The sequence below is a fragment of the Haemaphysalis longicornis genome, unplaced genomic scaffold (assembly GCF_048455015.1).
Source record: "Haemaphysalis longicornis isolate Haplotype H1 unplaced genomic scaffold, Haemaphysalis longicornis Haplotype H1 scaffold_7, whole genome shotgun sequence".
NCBI lineage: Eukaryota > Metazoa > Arthropoda > Arachnida > Ixodida > Ixodidae > Haemaphysalis > Haemaphysalis longicornis.
The window spans coordinates 66,267,028-66,287,025 of NW_027526422.1; the positions used below are offsets into that span (position 1 = coordinate 66,267,028).

Here is a 19,998-nt window from a genome sequence, read left to right on the forward strand (position 1 = left end):
TCCCTTCAGACCGCAGAGGCCAGGCTAAGGTTAAGATCTACTATTATGGGATTTTCACGACCGGAGTAGGCCCCGGTCTACACTAATCTTGACAGACCACTCTCTACGCCGAACAGCCCAAGGGCTCTGATAAAATTTGGATCTTCAAATGGAGGGTCATCTTCTGAGGCATTGGGAGGCATAGCATTGTTGAGGATAGGCCGGTACAGTGAAAACGCAAAGCAGCGCCAAATTAAGTGGTCAAGGGTGGAGAATACGGTCATCCGGCAGTGGGGACAGTAAGGAGGTGGAGACCCCGTTGGGCAAATCCATTTTCTAGTGATGTGAGGTGTGAGAGCTGCGTTTGCCCTAGCTTTGTTGACGAATACTTCCGCAGAGCGAGGCATCGGGGGAGCCAGAGCCAGGTAGCCAGGAGAGGTAACGGAAGAAAGACGGCACTTCCGTGGAAGAAAAACTGACGATGGCGATGAGATGAGAGGAGAGGAAAAAAGGAGCGTTGTGGAAGAGGACGAGGAATAGAGAGAGGAGGAAGAGAGGGGGGAGAATATATGATTGTGAAAAGCTGGCGGAAAAGGGTGGGGTCAAAGAAAGGAGAGGAGGTAGGAGAGGATGGAAAAATAAGGGGGCGGGAAGGAGAGCGGAGAACTCGGAAGGGAATGAAGTGGAGGGAAAGCAGTGCGATTGTATAAGGGGGGGGGGGGGGGTAAAGAAGGAGACGGGGAGAAGAGAGGAGGGGATAGAGAATAATTTACATCGGATTAGAGGGGGAAGAGTGGGACATAGAAGAGAGAAATGGTGAGGAAAGTGTAGCGAAAGGGTGGTGGGGTCGGTGACCAGGGATGGAAACGGCGAAATGGAGGCGGAGAATGTGGAGTGAAGTTCATGGGAAATAAAGTGAGAGGAGGGGAGAAGGGAGAGAAAGGCGGGTGGGTGGTGGCGAGTGGAATTGGAAGTGGGAGAACGTATGGAAGGAGATATAGGGAAGAGTGCGAGGGGTGGCACGTGAAGATGGGATGGGGCGCTACCTGGCAGGGGGGTGGCCACAATCGTTTGGAAATACGCTACCTGGCAGGGGGGTGGGCAAAATGCTATTGTGTTTCTACGTCCCTTGCAGCGAAGTAAGCAGATACGCGGCGAATTACCTGCGGCGAAACTGTTTCAATGTAATGTACGTACTGCTTCGTTTCAAAGAGGGCGGCACACAAAAAAACGCTTGAGGTATGGCATTTACGAGTGCATCAGTAGTGCGATGTCAGCGTAATTATGTGGCTAAGAGGCAAAGCATGCGGATATGGTTGCCAGCGTCAGGCTGCAATGGCGACCGCTGTGTGTTTGTCTTTTGCCATTGTTGTCGGCACTCTTCCAAAAACGAGGATTGCAGCCTGCCTGAACCACGGTTATACGTTGTCATAAGCATGCCTGTCTTTGTTTTTGCCTTCATCTGTGCTGTTTTGGTTGTTACTTTGTGCATATTGTGTTCTGAACCTCTGCATGAAACGTGTTGCAGCCTCTGGCAAATGTTTGGTGGACCGTGAGAGGAGCCACCAAAATATTATAGAATAACCACCCTTATTGGTCGTTAGATGTTTACCTTTACATTTCATTTTTCACATTACATTTACACTTATTACATTACCTTTTATTTTTAACGGAGAAGGCCCTGAACCGGCGATCCCTAGGTGGCGTTGTTTGATCGGTCTGCGCGACGGTGAAGCCTTCTATTAGTTTCAAGGCATCAGTGCAAAGATTCTGGGGAAAATGAGAAAAATTGAGTTATAAATATAGGTAATTTTTGTTGAAAGACGTTTTCGTATGTTATAGTCTACGTCTACGTACGTTATACATACTGCACGGTTAATGGGCATCATCTGTTCATAGGTTTGTCTTATCTATTTCTGTAAAATTTGTATTCTCTGCTTTTTCATGTACGAATATGGGTAACGAACAACCCTCAGCAGTGATTTTTTTTTTTTTTTTGCGAGGCTACAATTTTCGTAACAATAAATTATAACACGGCTAATTTGGGTGCTTTATTTGGACTGCCAACGTGAACGGCCGGTTCGCCCAACAGCTGGCCGCAAGTTCTCTCCCCACGAACGCAAGATATTTCTCTCATTTATGGCTCGGAGACACCTTCGCACAACCGAGATGAAACTTTTCACGCCGGTTTACACAGTAATATCCGAGCAGTCGCCATTACCACAACTACCTGTTATAGCATGTCGCTCGTTTTGCCTGCCAAGCACGTTGAATTCGTTTCCTCCCCTGTTCCAACGCAGTTGCCCGCAACTCTGTCGTTTCTCCCGACAGGAGCCGATACGGTAGCTCAAGGTTATCAAGACCAGATCGAGAGCCTGGCTCAAGAACTAGCACGCATGAAGAGGGAAAAGTTTGACTGGCTCAAGGACAAGACGGTGAGTCCACAAGCATGTCTCGCTCTAGTTACGGGCGCATGAACAGGATCCGCTATCGGGGCGGCAGTGGATGTTGTGAAGTAAGGGTAGATGGATTGAACAGGGGTAGATTTACTCTAACAGGGTTCACAACTCAACGTGAAACGGTATTTTTTCTGCTCGTCTAGCATTACACAACTGTCTACAGCTACGTATATGGCGTAACTGCACGAACAGTGCATATAGTAACTTTGTGCTTCGAGGCAAAGTGCGCGTATAGGAATTCTCATCGTCAGCATGTATGTTGGTAGTAAACGGAAAAACATCCCGGGCCATCTCCACCAACGGGAAAACTGTGGAGGGCAAAGCATGCAGTGTATAAGTGTGTTCAAAGATTGTGTCTCTCTTGCCACACGGCGCGCGCTGATTGAGCGCCGGAGAAGCGCCGGTGGGAGGTGCAATCGCGCGTCTGCTGAGGTGGTGGCACCCTGTCTTGCGTTGAACCGGATTTAAGAAATTAAATGAGACAGATTGGCCGTAAGTTGTCTTCGTGTCGCACACCTCAGCATGCTAAGAAGTATGCTTTACAGGAGAGAACCTGGCGCTTGAAACCGATTTCGAGACGGAGGGTATGAAACGTTTCTCGTCGTCTCGGAGGGCTCATCGCTTGCGCTCGGCTAGAGTCACTAGATCCTGCCTAGCCTTAAAAGATAATCTGCAAACATAATCTTTATCAGGAACACATGTTGGGGAGGTACCATTGTTCGCAGGCGCCTTATCCCCCATTATGCGGTTTCAATGCTGAGCGCTTTCGCCTTGGCGTTTTTACCCATGGAGGTGGAACCGTTGGGTGGTAGAGGCATACCGCTTTGCTGTAAAGGGGTCGTGTCTTTGAAGCACAAAGCGTTCCAGCGCGAGGCGTTGGAAAACGAGTGTCTCGGTGTGTCCTTTTAGTACGCGTTACGTTTTAGCGCGAGGCGTTGGAAAAGGAGTGTCCCGGTGTTTTAGTACCGTGACGACAGGAGACTTCGACAGGAGGCACCGACTACCCGAGCTCCTAAGGCGCTTCGCCCCTAACGTCGGTGTACTGTACATAGAAAACATTCCACAAATATCCCCGACTTTTAAACGGGATAGAACCGACCGCAATGGATAAGGCCTTTCTAAGATAAATCTGAGCGCAACAATGTTGGTTTGATTGCCACCTGCTGCATCAGCATGAGAATTGCACAATACGGCGAAGGTTTTAAAATGGGCAATTGCCAACCCTTCCGCACTCTGCATATATTTTTGCCCGGCTAGAAATGTTTGTAGTGGGGGGTGAGAACTTGACCTCGTTTCTTCCTCTAAACATGTTTTGTGTTTCTCTAGGAATCGTGAATTTCAGTTAGATCCAATCAGCAAAAAAAAAAATCCAACAGATATCTACGTTTTACGAGCCGAAACAACACCTGCAGGCTATGGGGAGCTCCGTACGGGAGTCCTACGGATTAATTGCGCCACCTGAAGGTCTTAAGTTGCACAACACTCTCGACATGCAGGCATTTTCGTCTGTCGCACAATCAGAAAAGCAGCCACCACGTCTCGGATCGAGCCCGCGTCGTCGTGCTCAGCCGCACAACGCCTTAGCCACTGAGCCACCGCTGTTGGTGAACAAATTAACCGAGTGCCAAGCTTATCTTGTGCAGGTTCCGCATTCTAGGTTGGTTCCGCGTTCATGGCAGCAACGAGAGCCAGGGAAGGGGCGATATTTATCGATCTTTAGCAAGGCAAAGAGAAAGAAAATAATTAGCTATCTTCTGTTCACCTAAAGAGCGGGGATCGATATTGTTATTTTTAGCTGGGAAAAGTAGAGAATGGGACTTTTCTTATCCACACAAGCATAGGTACGGTTTGTTATCTTTGGGGAAAGAAGGGAAGAAGAAATCCAAACTGGCCGGGGGAGGAACGGGAGGGAAATAAAAGAACAAGATTATATTCGCTAAGGGAAGGAGGGGCTTTATCCTATAAGGGGAAACGAAAATGAAACGACGAGAGGTTCCTGTCCACGCCGGAAAATAAGAGAAGACTGTTATTTTAGCCAGGGACGGTAAAGACTGTAGCGAGGGAATCGCTATCCACACATGCAGCATTGGGGGTGGGGGTGGGTATATTTAGGGGGAAGAGGGGGAAAAAGGTAGCATTTTTATCCGGCCTGGGAAGGGACCATTTTTATCTATGCTGAGGCCGGGAAAAAGAAACGAACGAATTTCCAGCGCACATAGGTGAGTGGGAGGAATGTTATTTCTCGGTGACTTAAAGAGAAAATGAGAAAAAAATTTGCTATCTGGTTAGGTAAAGGCGTGGATTGTTAACTTTATTCACTGCAGATGAAGGAAAACAATGATAAACCTTATATCTACTCAGGTCGGGCGGAATATCGTTATTCGTATGAATGGAAGAGGCAGTAAAACAACAATAAATTATATAATCACCCATGGAGGGAGAATTTTTGGTTTTAAAGGAACACTGAAGTGAGTTGTAAACATAGTTTTATTATATTGCGCAAAAAATTTTAGAACGCGTAGGCCATGCTGCGAGTTTTTTCGACCGATTTGCGCAATTTTAGTGGAGAGGCCCCTTAGTGTATCTGGCAGTTGGCGCCTGATGTCGTCGTCGTAACCGTCGTCTCGCGTAGTCACGGTACTAAAACACCTGGACACTCGTTTACGCTTTGCGCTAGAACGTACGTTTCGTGTTTAAAAGACACGAGACTTTTACAGCAAAGCTGTATACCTCTACCCCCCAAAGGTTTCATCTCCGTTGGCAAAAACGCGAAGGCGCCAAGAATACGCTTATATTGCATGCTTCGCCCCTCCCCAAATTTCACGTTAGTGGAAATGATCCGGGATTTTTTTTAGAGACGTTGATCCGGGATTTTTTTTACAAGAGAACTGGCGTTTCTCTTGCACCATTCTCCTGCAAATTTGCTGACATCAACTACAATGCAGTATAAATTTCACGAAATTAATTTCGTGAAATTTAGCGTATTGCTAGCATGTTAGCCTTTGTGGCATGCGCACGAACGACCGAAAAGGCGATATTAACCAAGAAATGTTTCACAAGGAAAATTATGAACTCTCAGCATGAAAACGGATTCTATAAAAGTGCGACATCATGAAAGTAGTTGGCGCGGTATCAACGAACATGGTGTTTCCTGTTGCGCCCACTATTAGAGGTAAACTAAGGCTCTAGACTTCCCCCAAATGGTCAAATAATGAATTACATGTGTTAAAACTTCAATATGGATTCACAATCAAGTACGGAAAAACGTCACCTCGGTGTCCCCGAAATAATAGACGGGGAAAGAAAAGAACCAGGAAGTTTATATTCCCCTTCCCAACGAAAGGGGTATATTATTTACTTTTGACAAGGGAGGAGTAGAAAAAGAACGAGAAATTTTATGTGCACTTATAGACCGAGGGGCGATTTTTACCTTTCAGAGAGTAGAACCGCACCCATGGAGAGGAAGGCTCGATTATGAGATGTGGGTGTCTCCTTTAGAAAAAATCAACGCAGTGTCTAGAGTTACGTCCGACGGAACTCAGAATTGAAAACTAGGGTTACGTCCGACGTAACTTTAAGCCAGTTTCTAGAGTTACGTCCGACGTAACCCACAATTGAAAACTAGGGTTACGTCCGACGGAACTTTAGGCCCGTTTCTAGAGTTACGTCCGACGGAACCCAAAATTGAAAACTAGAGTTACGTCCGACGGAACTTTAAGCTGGTTTCTAGAGTTACGTCTGACGAAACCCCAAATTGAAAACTAAAGTTACGTCCGCGCGTGTACTGCGGCGGGAACAGAGCCCCGGCCGTCGTCGTCACTTGAGCGGTCTGTGTACGCTCCGAGCACAGGATAGTTAGACGGAGATGGAAAGCTCGAGTGACTTGTACGCACTTGGAGCTACTGTCTAACTTGAACTTCGAAGTTTTTCCTTATTCATTCTAATGTAAATAGTTGTATAGTTCGTTTCCCTTCATCAAATCCAAACGCCTCGAGTTCGTCAATTCGACCGCCATCTATCCGAGAACTGGAGCTCGGACGATTGGGTTCCTGATCGTCACCGGACTTCGGGGAAACGAACATCACAATCTTTACTAGGGGCGACACTTTTTTTCTTTAATGCAGACTGCCACCCAGGCCAGTAGTCAGGGGGGCCAGGGCCCCCCTCATCCCCCCTTTCCCTCCTCAGGAAATTTTGATTGGGGGCGTGGGTGTTCTCCAGCAGGGCTCCCGCCATGCCGCTGCACCAAGAAACTTGCCTGCAGCTGCTCACCATGTGCAATACTAAGCAAGTCTTTCCGTGGCCGTGTCTTAATGGCGCCTGAGCATATCGGCCGAAGGACCGTAAGCGACACGGAACCATCACAAAAGAGCAGAGGACGCCGCACCCGGCAGTCGGCGCCCGCTAATCAGAGAAGGGTGTCTGCGCTTCAGACTTCTTCAGCTCCCCGCGTGCTAGCACCGGCCGCGGCAGACAGCCTTGTAGCAGCTTCCTTAAAAAATGTGCTTCAAATCCGCCGACAAGTAAATAACAAACCGAAAGATCAGAACAATTATCTCCGCACATTTATAAAGTTTACTGAGTGGTTTCCCATCTACTGCATGCCCACCTATGTAATCTCCGTAAAATGTACGTGCAAAAATTAAGCTTGGGTGTTTTTAATGCCTGGACGAATATGTGCGAACCATTTCCTTCAAGAGAAAATTTTAGCTTTTCACTTCAATATCATTTTGCTGGCATCTGAATATAAAGTGACTGTTTGCTCCATATCACAAATGGGCGTAAAAACTACCCACTCTTCCCATAATAGTAGCGACTTTGATAAAATACGTTTTTCATTAATCAGCCAGATCAGTTAACTAAAATGTATCGACATTTTTTATTCTGTGAAGAAATAAAGGAGTACCAGGGGATTCGCTTTATAATCACTAATCAATTATTTATTGTTAGTGGTAGGTAATTGATCGATTTACCTTCCGATTAATCGATTAATGCTTTAGTCACGATTAATTGTTTTAACCAGTTCAAGTTTCTGAGCAACAGAAAGAAAAATGTCATGTTGAAATTATACGCAAGCACATCATTCGTGTTCAAATATCCCGCCTTACGTCAAGACAAAAAACGATACCAGTATGCGAAAAGATGGCAGTGATTAAAACCGAAGACAGACGGGAAAATAGCTACTCAATAATATTTCGACAACTCTTATCTCAACTCGTGTATCTTCATGCCACAGGGCAAAATTTCAAATAAAAACAACAAATATACATGGTACAAAAAACGAACACTGGGCAATTATACATACCGTTTTGCCGTTGTATAAACTATTTCTGTAGTAAGAAAAGCGCGATTAATTGGCGCCATCGGCACTCATGGCAGGCGCTGATGTTCCTGTTTCTAGAAAAAAATGTGAGTGACGAACGAGCTGATAAGCGTCGCGTCCGCATCATGCGCCGTGATGATGACGTACTTACCTCATCCGGAATGTGTCTGAACAAGTGTATGAGCATATTGATCTGATATGTACTACTACATAATTATTTTTGGTCATTTTTTTCTAAAAAAAACCACACAAGCGAATAATCCACGCATAATCGAATTAATCGATGCCAATTAATCGGGTTGAAATATTAAATGACACCCAAACCTATTAATTACTCTTGAACCATGTAAATTGGTTCAAGAGTCTTCAAGAGCTGTAATTTTTTTGTGTTTTACGTTATGCCGGACGTAACTCAAAACATAGGCCTAAAGTTCCGTCAGACGTAACTTTAGTTTTAAATTTTGGGTTGCGTCGGACGTAACTCTAGAAACTGGCTTAAAGTTACGTCGGACGTAACCCTAGTTTTCAATTCTGAGTTACGTCGGACGTAACTTTAGAAACTGGCTTAAAGTTCCGTCGGACGTAACTCTAGTTTTCGATTTTGGGTTCCGTCGGACGTAACTCTAGACACTGCGAAAAATCAAACGATAGGAAAAGACGACAAATTTGATGTTCTCATAAGGCGTGTTGTCCTGGGAAAGAAAAGGTGAGGGAGAATGGCAAATTGTGCGCTCATCCAGGGAGAAAAGAGGAGCGCTATCTGCAGAAAAGCAGGAGTACACTCTTAGAAAAAAAAAAAGCGGGGCGTTCACTAACGGAACACTAACAAGTTACTTGTCCCAGTATACACTAGGTACTTAGTAATTGGAGGTAGTAAATGCAGCACTAGTCGGGGTTACTAACTGAAGCAGGCACTAAGCACCACTACCTTTACTAGTAAAGTCCTAGCGATAGCACCCTTCTGAGGTACATGCGTTTACTTACTGGCTATGCATAACCTAGCCATAAGCACGACTTTAATCTAGTGTATACTACTTCCTACACCCAGCTAATTTCCTAACCATGCAGTTGCTAGTGGCAGAGCCTACGTACCGTAACGCGGGGTAGTAAGGTTCGCAATGGGTTAGTAAATATGGCCGTTAGTTACCTTTTACGCCCTTCCCTATTAGTAGTATACCGCTTCAGTTACACCAAAATATAGAAACAGCGACCTTTTTCGAGTCCGCTAACCCTGGCCGTCCCCTTCTCGCAGATCATGCAGGCCGAAATGCAGAAGCTGACCGACAAGGAGGTGCGCCTCACGACGGAGCTTTCGCTGGCCAAGCGCGAAGTGGCCCGGCTCGCCAAGCTCGTCTGATGCCCCGCGCCCGGCGACCAGCCGCTGCTGTCCGTCGGCGCGGACTCATCGTCGCACCACTGCTAGTCAACCGCCGCCCCGGGCACGACGACGAAGACAACAGCGGGGAGTGCGTGCCACGATCTCCCAGCGCTCATATGCCAAAAAAGAAAGAGTATTCCAAGTTGCAGGGAAAAGTGCATCGGGAATCCCAAGGCCCGTGCCCCGTCCCGGCCATTGGGTTTCAAAAGGGACGCCTGTCTTCAACGACCTTGAAGCTTTTTTTCCCCCATGAGTGAGCTACCGTGAAATGTCTATTGATGAACGAAAACTGCCCCTCGCCTTGCTTCACTACGCTTAAATTTGTCATCGGTGTGCAGTGCTTTGCATGGTTATTTTTCAAGCATTCCTTTAGTTGCTCGCACTAACGTAAGCCTCATACATTGTTGCGCTTCACTCAGAACGGTCGTGAACAGAAAAGTGTGCTGTGAACTTGAATTTCGTTTGTTTTGAAGGGGAAGTGCTTTGCATTGTTATTTTTCCAGCGTTCCTTTTGCTGCCTGCACTAACGTAAGCCTCATACATTGTTGTGTTTCACTCAGGACAGTCGGGAACAGAAAACTGCGTTGTGAAATTGAATTTCGTTTGTTATTTAAGGGTACGTGATTGTACGAACTGGGGAGGCATAATGACAACTCTTTATAGCTTCGTCTAGCGATATTCTTGTCGCCGAATTGGCAGGGGATCCTTGATTCAAAATATAAGTAATGTTTTACCACTGTGTAAGTTTTATGTGATCGGTAACATTCAACATCGCGAGCGAAAGTGGCACAGCCACATATCTTCATTCAGAGCACAATACGATGTGCAGTTTTGCCGAAAGTGCTTTTTAAGATATTTCCGGCAAGTGTATTAAGCTTTTTAACTTGGAAAATTCTCTCTTATCTACGCCACCACTGTACTGCGTGCTGGAGTTCTTTTAACCTCTTATCTTTGTGTGGCTAAGTATCGCGTGAGGGATTTAAAATTCGCAACGACGCGTTGCTACGGTTTGAGCAAGCACTCAGTACGGCTGTTACAAAAGCAGATTCGGTACCATTTTCTGGAAGTGCCGGGGCGTGCCAAATAGGTCTTTACGTTTTATGCAGGTGAACCAAAATAAATACCCTTCATAGGATATTTTTGAGCTCCTTGAAAAAAGAAATGCCTTTCTTAAGTAGCTGTTCTGGCACCCAAAAATCACCGAACGTCGCCTAGACTAACACTTTGGCACATTAAGCACCCAATTGGAGTTTCTTTTGACAACGGCTTTTTTTTAGCTTGCCAGTCGTCGCTGCCGTTCAACTACAAATGATGCTTCTTTTTCTTCGTAGGGGAGGTGGGGAAGACATTCCTAAAGCATTGAAACGTCAGTCGACGATCTCAAACGCACTTGTGGTAAATCATACGAAGCATGCTCGCTTTTTCTTGTATCCCATACTGGCATGGTGTTTAACTTGCTCACACTGTTCCTTCAACCATCAGCAAACACTTGTTGCTTTCATTGCCGCATTTGAGACTGTTGCCCACTCCCACCGTTAATTTTTTTTCTCTAATTCCCACTTTTGTTGTACATACACACATCTTCGTACTCCACCTCGCCCAGTGTAAGAAGCTGCAAGTGTGAACCGAACTTTGTGACGCTCCTCCCTCTTGTTCGATGCAAGGAGGCCAACAGGACTTGCCGTCTTTCGTGTTCACGATCTCTCTCTCTCTCTCTCTCGTGACTCGTGCGGGTAACGACGTTCGGCGACAGCGTTCCGAGAGCAGGCCTCTGCTTATTCAGCCATTCGAGACTACCCGTCTCACGTCATCGTTCAAAGTACACGCATATATACCCACAAAACTCTGCCGGCTCGCGGTATCTCTTACCGCATGGACTATGTAGCCGGAAGCGTGTGTTCGTAGTTATCATTCAGGTAATAGTTGTAGCAGACCGGGTTCTCTTTCGCTTGAGTGGTTGGTGGAAAACAGGATGGCCGTTCTTAAATTGATGTCCCAGAATTGGTATTGAGAGAGGGAAGCCGGCCTATCGAAAGTTTTTGAAACCAAAACAGGTTTCGGTATTTGTGCTTGGTGCTGAGACGATGTCATCTGATGCCTTACGGTGCATGACTCCACCAAATGGCTCCTGTGAAGTATCGCTAGCGGTTCTTCAAACTTCCAGTGCACACGCAAGGTAGCATGAGCTGAATTGGCACCACGTGCATCGCCTAGAAGAAAAAAGTCTGCGCTTGAGAAAAAAAAAAATACCACGGGCCGTATTCTGAGTCCCTTCTCTACTCGATTTTCTCCCTCCACTCGGCTGAAGGGGAGTATTTCCCAATGCGTATGCATGGGGAAATCGAGTTCAAGGACCTCCTCTACTAGAGGTTCGAGTGGAAGAAGGATTCAGAATATTAGGGTAAGACCGTAACCATTTCGGGAACGCAATTTGATCGAATCTTTCCAACTAGGAGATACAATCTGAACTGTTGGTGAGTAGAACGACTGTAATTCTGTCTAGGCTTTACGATTAGGAGGGAGGTGTCGATGTAGTGGGTTGGATTCTCATTTGTTCGGAGTAGGAACTGCTTAGACGTGAAAGGTAGAAACGCAGTCTACAACTTCGCGAGTTTCTTGTAGCGTTCGCAGACCCGTGACGCTCGTGATCGCCGCGCGCTACACATGACGATGAGCTTTTTTCGAATCTGTGTACTACTATACTGTGCGTATAGCTGTGACGTTCGTGTGATAGTTAGTGACTACTACGCGGGACTCCCTAAACTGGAAGTTGTCGTTAGACTAGTACCGTAGCTCAGAGTTGGTCGTTAGTATCCGTGCTTTGTACACCGGTCGCGTCGTATACCCTTGTTGAGATTGCATTGTTTTTCGGGCACATCGTATACGAGGTGTTTCTGTTGGTGTATCGGATTTCCTGTGAAACTATGCTGCGTTATGGTACAGTGTGCATACCGCGCGTGTAGATATCGATCGTGAAGCATTTGTACTGTTCCATTCTTCTTCCCGTGTGCTGTGTACCATTCGTTGGCAACAATGTCTATCTCACATCGTGTATATAGCGCCAAGTCACTCAGCACATAAAGCAGCAAGCTGGGGTGGACATGGGAATTGAGTGTTGGTCTCTGAACGATTGGAAATTTCATCTGTCATTAATCGCCAGTAGAGAGTTACACCTTGTTTCGGTTTATTCTGGCCGAAAGCAAAATAGTGATGGTGTATGGCGTGAAGATAATGCGAGGCTACTCAGGGAAATTCATAACTGACGATGCATGGGCACTGAGGCGTTACTGAAGCATCTGCAGCTGAACTTGTTAGCTCTGCGGAACGGAAACCCGTAGAGACTTTAATAGGCACCACCCCTGGTACTGCTCTTTCAGCTTCAACGCAAACCGCGCAGTCTCAACAACTGTTCAAAGAGAAGATAATTGGGCAGATTCCCGATTAATTTGGGATAATCAAAACATTCCTCGAAAAATGAGGTCGTCGGTTCTTCTTTAAATAGAAATTGCAAACTGTATTTTTGTTTTTTAAAAGCTGTTTCGCTCTACCGACCGCTGTCGGGTACTTTTAAAAATAATAATTTTAGGAGTCTTGTCAAATGGCTACGCCTTCATTTATATCCGCTTTTTTACGTTATTTGTCTGTGCTAGTTTCAAAAGGCAAAGCGTACCACTGCGGCCAGTGGTCGGGTGGCTTCCTGCCCTAATTTTCTTGCTGTTTTCTGCAGAAATTAAAAACAGCTGTGCACTTCAAGATACAAAATTACTCAGGAAAACTGCAAAGTAAATGCAAAGTAACTGCAAACTGCAAAGTAAAGTAAATATAGACCAAAGTGCGCACTTTCTGCCAAGAAAACATTTTCGCCGGACTATGTCTGTAGAGAACGAGCGGATTATTGCTCTGTATTTTTTGTCCACTTGTAACTTGCAATTTCGGGAACTCCGATCGGCCTTTTCGTCTCGCGAAGAGCCACTGTTTGGCAGCGGCAGCCCTTTTATTACTGACCTAACAATCGCGCATCTGTCAGTGATACACCAAAGGACGAGCATACAAAATAAACTCGTAAAACTAGTATTTAAATCGCATTGCATTGTATTTTACTGTACCTGTAGGGGATTACCAGTATGTCGAGTGACACAAAAATGAGTGTTTCCCACCAATCGTTGTCTATTGGACATCCATCGATGTCTCTTTCCTTGTAGCCGTGGTTTCTAAGTGGTGTCTTTAAGTTGTGAATTCAACGAGAAGAGGCACGCTGCACTTGTTTAACAGACAGCACGTCTTTCAATGCTAATGTACACGATGCTCACCGACAAACAATGAAAGCACTGTGATGCAGTGTTCTACCTTATTTCTGGGGTACGGGTGAAACCGAAGTTATTTTGGCGAGAAGACGCTGAATTGTCCGATGATGCATTTAGCCACTATCGCAGGGCTTCATAACGGGGGGGATTATTTAAGCCCTCGGCTACAAATTTGATTTAATGCGCAGTCGTTTGAGAGAGCCGGTTTAGTTACTGCATACAAATCTATTTCCAATGAGAAGCAGAAAGAAAAAAATATAGATACATCAATGGATCTACCTAAATCCCAATCCTCCCACACACAGGTTGCCAAACTGCAGAAATTATTTCGACCCATTTTTAAAATAACATGTGCCTGACAGCCCGTCAGTATGTTAGGCAGGCAAAGACTCATATTAGAAGCAGGTTCGGTAACCCTAAACACAGTTAATTAATGTGAGCTGAACCGAACAGGCTGACGAAGCATCCGTATTTACGCTTTCGTGTATACCTAGTACAACCTCGTTTTACCCCTCGAAGGTGTAACCTTCCAGACGTTGCCGTTTCTGCCGTGATTGAAATATTCCGTGTTCGTGCATTGTACGGGACTTGTCGGTCTCTGAAGCGGGAGGAATATTTCGTCCAAGTTGTTTAGGCCTCGCTACAGAGGTGCAACTTAGCGCGCGCTACTACTTTACAACCGTTGGTCTATACTTCTGTACACGCCGCGTATACAACAAGCGCTGCGCACACGGACGTGTCGCGCGCGGGCATGGAGTCACGTGATCCGTGTACAGGTGACAGCCTTGCGTTAACCAGGCATGCGCGATTTCTATAACTACCGAGCATCCGGGCAGCCACTCCGTAAAATGGGCGACACAGTTTCGACAAGTAAGCTCGCCGATTTATGTCAAGTTACACACAGATAAGCATTATATCCTGGTAATTATTTAGGATTGTTTTTTTGTTGCACACGGATGTGACGAGTCCGATTTCCAGTTTAGTTGCCGCATTTTGACTGCATAAATTCCCGAATAGCCGTGCTTTAGGGTGTGGTTTCATGGAAAAGCTGAGTTCAGTTTCCCCGAGCGAATTTCATTTTTCCAACAAAATTTGCTCTCTCTACTGCTCAGAAGCTACTTAATCACTTCTAAATAATTTGTCAATCGACTCATACAGCTTAAAACTCGCCATTATCTTGTACTATATTTTTGGCACCATTGGTCCGTACCTTGTAGAAAGTATGATGTGCGCTGTATTACATTTATATGCGTTCACATCGACTGAGGCCGACTAATGTGTCCGGCTGCCTCGTGTAACTCGGACGTGTGATTTCCGCTCTCGGGCCGAGAGTGTCGTGTGCGAAGGTTTCCTATGCAAGCGATGCGCGTTAAGTGTTCCTGGGCTTTGCCGCTCCCTTCCTGTACGTGGAAGAGTAAATATGTTAGTTCCCCGTTATTTCTCTGGAGGTATACAATTCACATGCCTCGAGCCGACGACTTCAAAGTGAGCTAAAACTGTGGGCATAGAACCCGTACGTGTAGTGGTTATAGATGTTCCCCTCGGGTCTATATACGTCCGGGTATTTTGCGCGCCAGTGCGTACGAAAAACCGAACCATGTAACCGCATATTGTTGTTGACGATGTTGCCGAGACTACGAATGATCCATTTAGCTATACTCTGCTTCGTGTCGACTGTGCTGCTTGCACCGAACGATCCCTCCAATCTGTGTTACCAAAATTATTCGCTGTTGGCATGTGTTATAGAGAGAGAGAGCTGTTGATTACGCTTGATTGCAGTACCACTTTGAGAGCCGTCGACATCTCGCCCGCTTACGTAATCCCCATTCTTGGCGGCGATGTCGCTTCGTGTGACTCACCGCCTTAACACTTGTAAGCCACGAAGAAAACACTTATGTTCACCTGTACGTTGATGAAAAACGACACATTCTGATATTTAAGCTATAAATGAGTCTTGTTTTAAATCAACCCTTTCTGGGTGGCATTTCAAACACTTTCCTCTGCTACGACTGTGTTATTCAGTACAGTAGTGTCCATCTTCTTCGAACATAGTCCCTCCAAACGTCGTTATACAGTACACTAACGTCTGCCCTAGCTGACAGAACGCGTGGAACTTAGACGCCCCGCATGCTTTCGCCCAGTGTATGTGACAAGCGCTGGTTTCGTGAGGTTTACGGAAAGATTATACGGTGAGGTATACGTGCTAAGATGGCATTATATGTGGGTGCGTTATGTAGTATATGTCCTCGTGTCGAATTTTTATTTATTGCCGTGCCATAGTGTAACATGTACCACATCACGAACCTCCGTTCGAGAAACCAGAGTTCCGCTGGCTTTGATGAAACGTCCCACAAAACATTTTGGAACGTTGACATATATAGAGCTGCGTGCGTGCTTTGTTTCCGTTGTTTGTGTACAGAGTATATGTATAAATATATATGCGTAAGCCGCTGCGAGGCCGCGTGCGTACCAGCTGTACTGTAGAGTTCTGCTCCTTCTTTATTGGCTGTTGCGTGATCCCTAATGTGCCCGAGATCGCAGCAGCATTGATCGTGTGTGCTATAGACCGTGAAGGCTGCGCATGCGCCGTGTGCGGCGTGCGGCTGATACACGTACCATATTGTGCATATAGTGATATGACATACATGCGTATATTTTTGTGCAATTATGGCCGGGAGGAAAACACCGCAACGTTGTCGAACGTGAAAGATATAGTATATACATATATATATGTATAATAAAAGCTTGATGTCATGGCTGTTGTTAAAGTTGTGTCCTTCCTGAGTCCTTGTTGTTGAGTTACTCAAACTCAAAGATGTTGTTATTGGCCAGTTGCGCGGGCGGTTTACAGTGGAGCACCGAACTATTTTCGAATAAGGTGAGTATTCCTTGTAAACGACAAGGAGGTTAAAACCGCCGATTTATTGGCAAGGTGTTTCTGATTTCATCCAAACTGTTTTAAATAGTGGAGATGCGCAATCTTGCCTGTTTTTTATTAAAATGTCTTTTAAAGGATACGCAACAGACAGTTTACATGCGAAATATCGTACGGACGGCATGGTATGATCCGAGTTACACTTTTCTGTGCATAAATAGTTCCATACAAAGACAGATAGAAAGGCGGAAACATTCCTTTAAAAACAGTTAAGTGCAGCTGTCTTTATTGGGGATGGTTAGTTGGCAGTTCCAGGCATTCTGACGAACACGCACGCAGTCAGTCATCAGGGTCTTTTGATTCTGCTTATCGTCTATTCCATGACTTGGAGCGAGCCAGTCCTCTCAGCAACAGTGGCTAAGGCGTTGTGCTACTGAGCCCGAAGGCGCGGATTCGATTCCCGGCCCCGTCGGCCCCTTTTCTGAGGAGGCGAAAAGTGAAAACGCTCGTGTGTTCGAGATAATTCGGCGCACGTTACAGGAGCCATGAAGAGAAAACACAAGTTTGGTTCATTCGAAAGATTGCCTCGTTAGAACCATAACGACACCACTTATAACGCAAACTTCGCTCAAATAAGCTACATAATTAGGAAAAAAAGGAAATGACCATGCGACCCACCAGCTCATTTTCCGCAACATAACCTATGATGTCACTCAAGAATGCTCTGCGTTTGGCGGAGACCGGCAAAAGCAAACGCGTGTTAGGCAGGGCTTACAGTTTGCATAGCGAGCTAAATGCCCGTGAAACATACTGCACATTCTTTTTATGACAAAGAACGGTGGAGTAAACGGTTGAAGTTCCGAACGAACACGCAAGCGTGTATGCCAATGCGTACGAAACTACCGCCAGCCGAACTCGACATCTCGCCGTCGGCACCGTCGCGCAGACGAATTTTCGGGTTCAAGGCTCTTCGGGGCCAACGAACCGTCCCAGCACGCACAGCCGCGACCTTGCTTGGTATCGTAATCCCTTCACAGGAGGTTGGCCGTCATATCGCCAACCAGCAAAGGTAAAAATAGAAACAAGGGGAGTAAGGAACACAGAGCAGCAATGAGATAGTGCCACTCGTCGCACATGTTTCGGTATGGAGGTCGTGTTGGCTTGATGCTGTCGTTACCAGCTCGTTTACAGTTTACAACCACTGAAAACTTCAGTTTGTTCGAGTACTTTACAATGAAATTTCGTTGCTGTGTTTTGAAATGCCCATGTAGTACGGGCAAATCGTCGAGGGAGTGCGACATCCCCGCCGGTGAGATCTCCTTTCATGTGCTGCCTAACGACGAACCTCGGCGAAGCAAGTGGCTACGTTTTGTGAACTTTGCAAATGGAGGAGAAAGAGAGCTAAAGGAAGTACGAGTGGGCTCGCTTCATTTCCGAGGAAGTGATTACGGCAGGGACCCGGACATGCTGGCGCTCGTCGCCGACTTCGTAAATCGCCGTCAAAGCACTCTGACCTTGGGGGAAAAAATTGCCGTACACACCGCGCATTGACGCTCGAATCTTTCTGGTCGGAGCAGAGAGCTCGAGCGAACGGCTTTCCATACACGACACCGGCCAACTGGCATAAGCGATACTGCTACTGAAATTGAAAATACGGCACATACGTACCAGTCTGTATTCGTCCGTCGCGACGGGGCTGACGAGGCAGCGGTGCCGACGGCTGGGCGTTCGTCTGTTGTGGCTATCGCGGAATGGTCGCTTTCCCGTCCACCGCGTATCCCACAACTCTTGCCGCTCGTGCACTTAGAAGCATTGAGCGTTCAAGTGGTGTGAAGTTGTTAAATGCAAGCCCGAGCTCCTCGGCGAGAGTTTTGTTCTCCGGATCAGGCGATTCCATGACTAGGGCTGCGGGTGCACTATAGGTTTTACTAGTATTTTTAAAATGGCCGCCGTCTCGGTCGACTCCCGCGTGTGGGTGCTATATGGAGTCGACATACTAAGTATCTGTTTCATGGACCGGCCCGTGTGACGCCATTGCTCACGTCACCAAATGTGCAATTTTAGCGGGAGATTTAAAATTTTGGCTTAAATTGCCTTATTTCTCAGTGAATAAAGCATCATTTGCTTCCGGGAAAGCGCTTGGGGTACTATGAAACACCTAATCTTTCGAATAAAACAAACTTTTGTTTTCTCTTCATGGCTCCTTTAAGGAACCCCAGATTGTCAAAATTAATCCGGATCCCTCCACTACTGCGCGCCTCATCGACTGTGTGGCGTCGGCGCATTAAACTTCACAATCAATCAATCAATCAATCAATCAATCAATCAATCAATCAATCAATCAATCAATCAATCAATCAATCAATCAATCAATCAATCAATCAATCAATCAATCAATCAATCAATCAATCAATCAATCAATCAATCAATCAATCCCAGGAAGGAATTCTGGAAATAAGAATAGGGGTCCGTCGAGTGGCTCCTAATGCGCGTACCCAATGAATGTGGTGCGCACTTAGAAGGCAGGAGGCTTGAGCTTGCATAAGAGGCTGAACGGGAGAGGTCGGGCTGGGGAGTGAGGTCTACTGGCGTATGGAGATGCTGTCATTGGACCTGTCGGACCTGAAGAGATGAACTGGGAAATACGAGTGTGTCGACGTGTCTGCGAAGGTAGGCAAAGCGAGAGTATGGCGATCAAAGTGTGTTATAGAGATATGGAAAGGAAAGCTGGATCTTACCATTGTACCATCAAGGAAAAGAATGTTTACCGAACCCTTATCATTTGTACGTGGTGTACTGACATCAGTGGGGCTGGAGTGGCACGGTAAAAAAATGCAGAGGTATCCCCATACTTAGGGGCTCTGAGTATCACGTGACGTACATCAGTCATGCGAACAAAGTTCATCATGTGTACAGCCTTCGAACGCGGGTGATCAAGCTCGGAACCTCGTGCGTATACGCGGCACAACACCTGGACAAAACATTCGACGTTTTCTAGCCTTCGCCTCCCCGCTACCGCAGTTGGCAGTATGGGCAGGTTTACGCGTGAAGGCATGTCGTTCTGTATGCGGAATGCCTGTACATATACCTACTACGCGTTGGGCACATAAATGGGATGGGACTGCAGTGCGCAACGAGACATACATCATATATTTCTGGGGGAAAGCCTAAGGGACCCTGCCACACTTTTTTCGACTTTTTATATCCTAAATGCTTTCAAAAATACTTCCAGCCAACACGTTCAGTACTTAGAACAAGGGGTCAGAAAGTACCTCAGCCAAAAATTACTGGTCTATGCTCATCAGACAACTTAGAAACTTGCTCAAAAAAATTGTCTCTTCCGGTCTTGGTGTTCTTCGAGCAGTCAAATTATGTCATTACAACGGTGTAGCGGCTATTGGCCGGCTTTCTTTCGGTTGCAGCAATAAACGCATTATATAGCCACTTTAAAAATGCCATGAAAGCAGAATAGAGACGGAAGGCACATTTGCTGCGACAGCTTTCATGCAGAGCCGTTCCAAACTTTCACGGGGCTTCCAGACGCGGAAGAGAGATTGAAAACGTTTATCGGCAGGGTTGCAGAGTCCCTACAAATTGGAGCCAAATTAAGTAATTTCACGGCCTATACAGCAGAAATATGCGCCGGCTAAAATCGCTTAAAACTTTCCTGTTATATGGTG

The 19,998-nt window shown here is 46.1% G+C and overlaps 1 protein-coding gene across 6 annotated transcripts in view; it reads left to right on the forward strand.

Moving 5' to 3' along the window:
• Positions 1-16,211, forward strand: part of LOC144145843 (rap1 GTPase-activating protein 1-like) — a 222,861-nt gene extending 206,650 nt beyond the window's left edge. For all 6 annotated transcript variants that reach the window (XM_077677638.1, XM_077677632.1, XM_077677634.1 and 3 more), the window contains 2 exons: positions 2,311-2,414; positions 9,014-16,211. In XM_077677638.1, the coding sequence (XP_077533764.1) occupies positions 2,311-2,395 (85 nt within the window). In that variant the 3' untranslated portion in view covers positions 2,396-2,414; positions 9,014-16,211. The remainder of the gene's footprint in view (positions 1-2,310; positions 2,415-9,013) is intronic.
• The last annotated feature ends 3,787 nt before the right edge of the window (positions 16,212-19,998 follow it).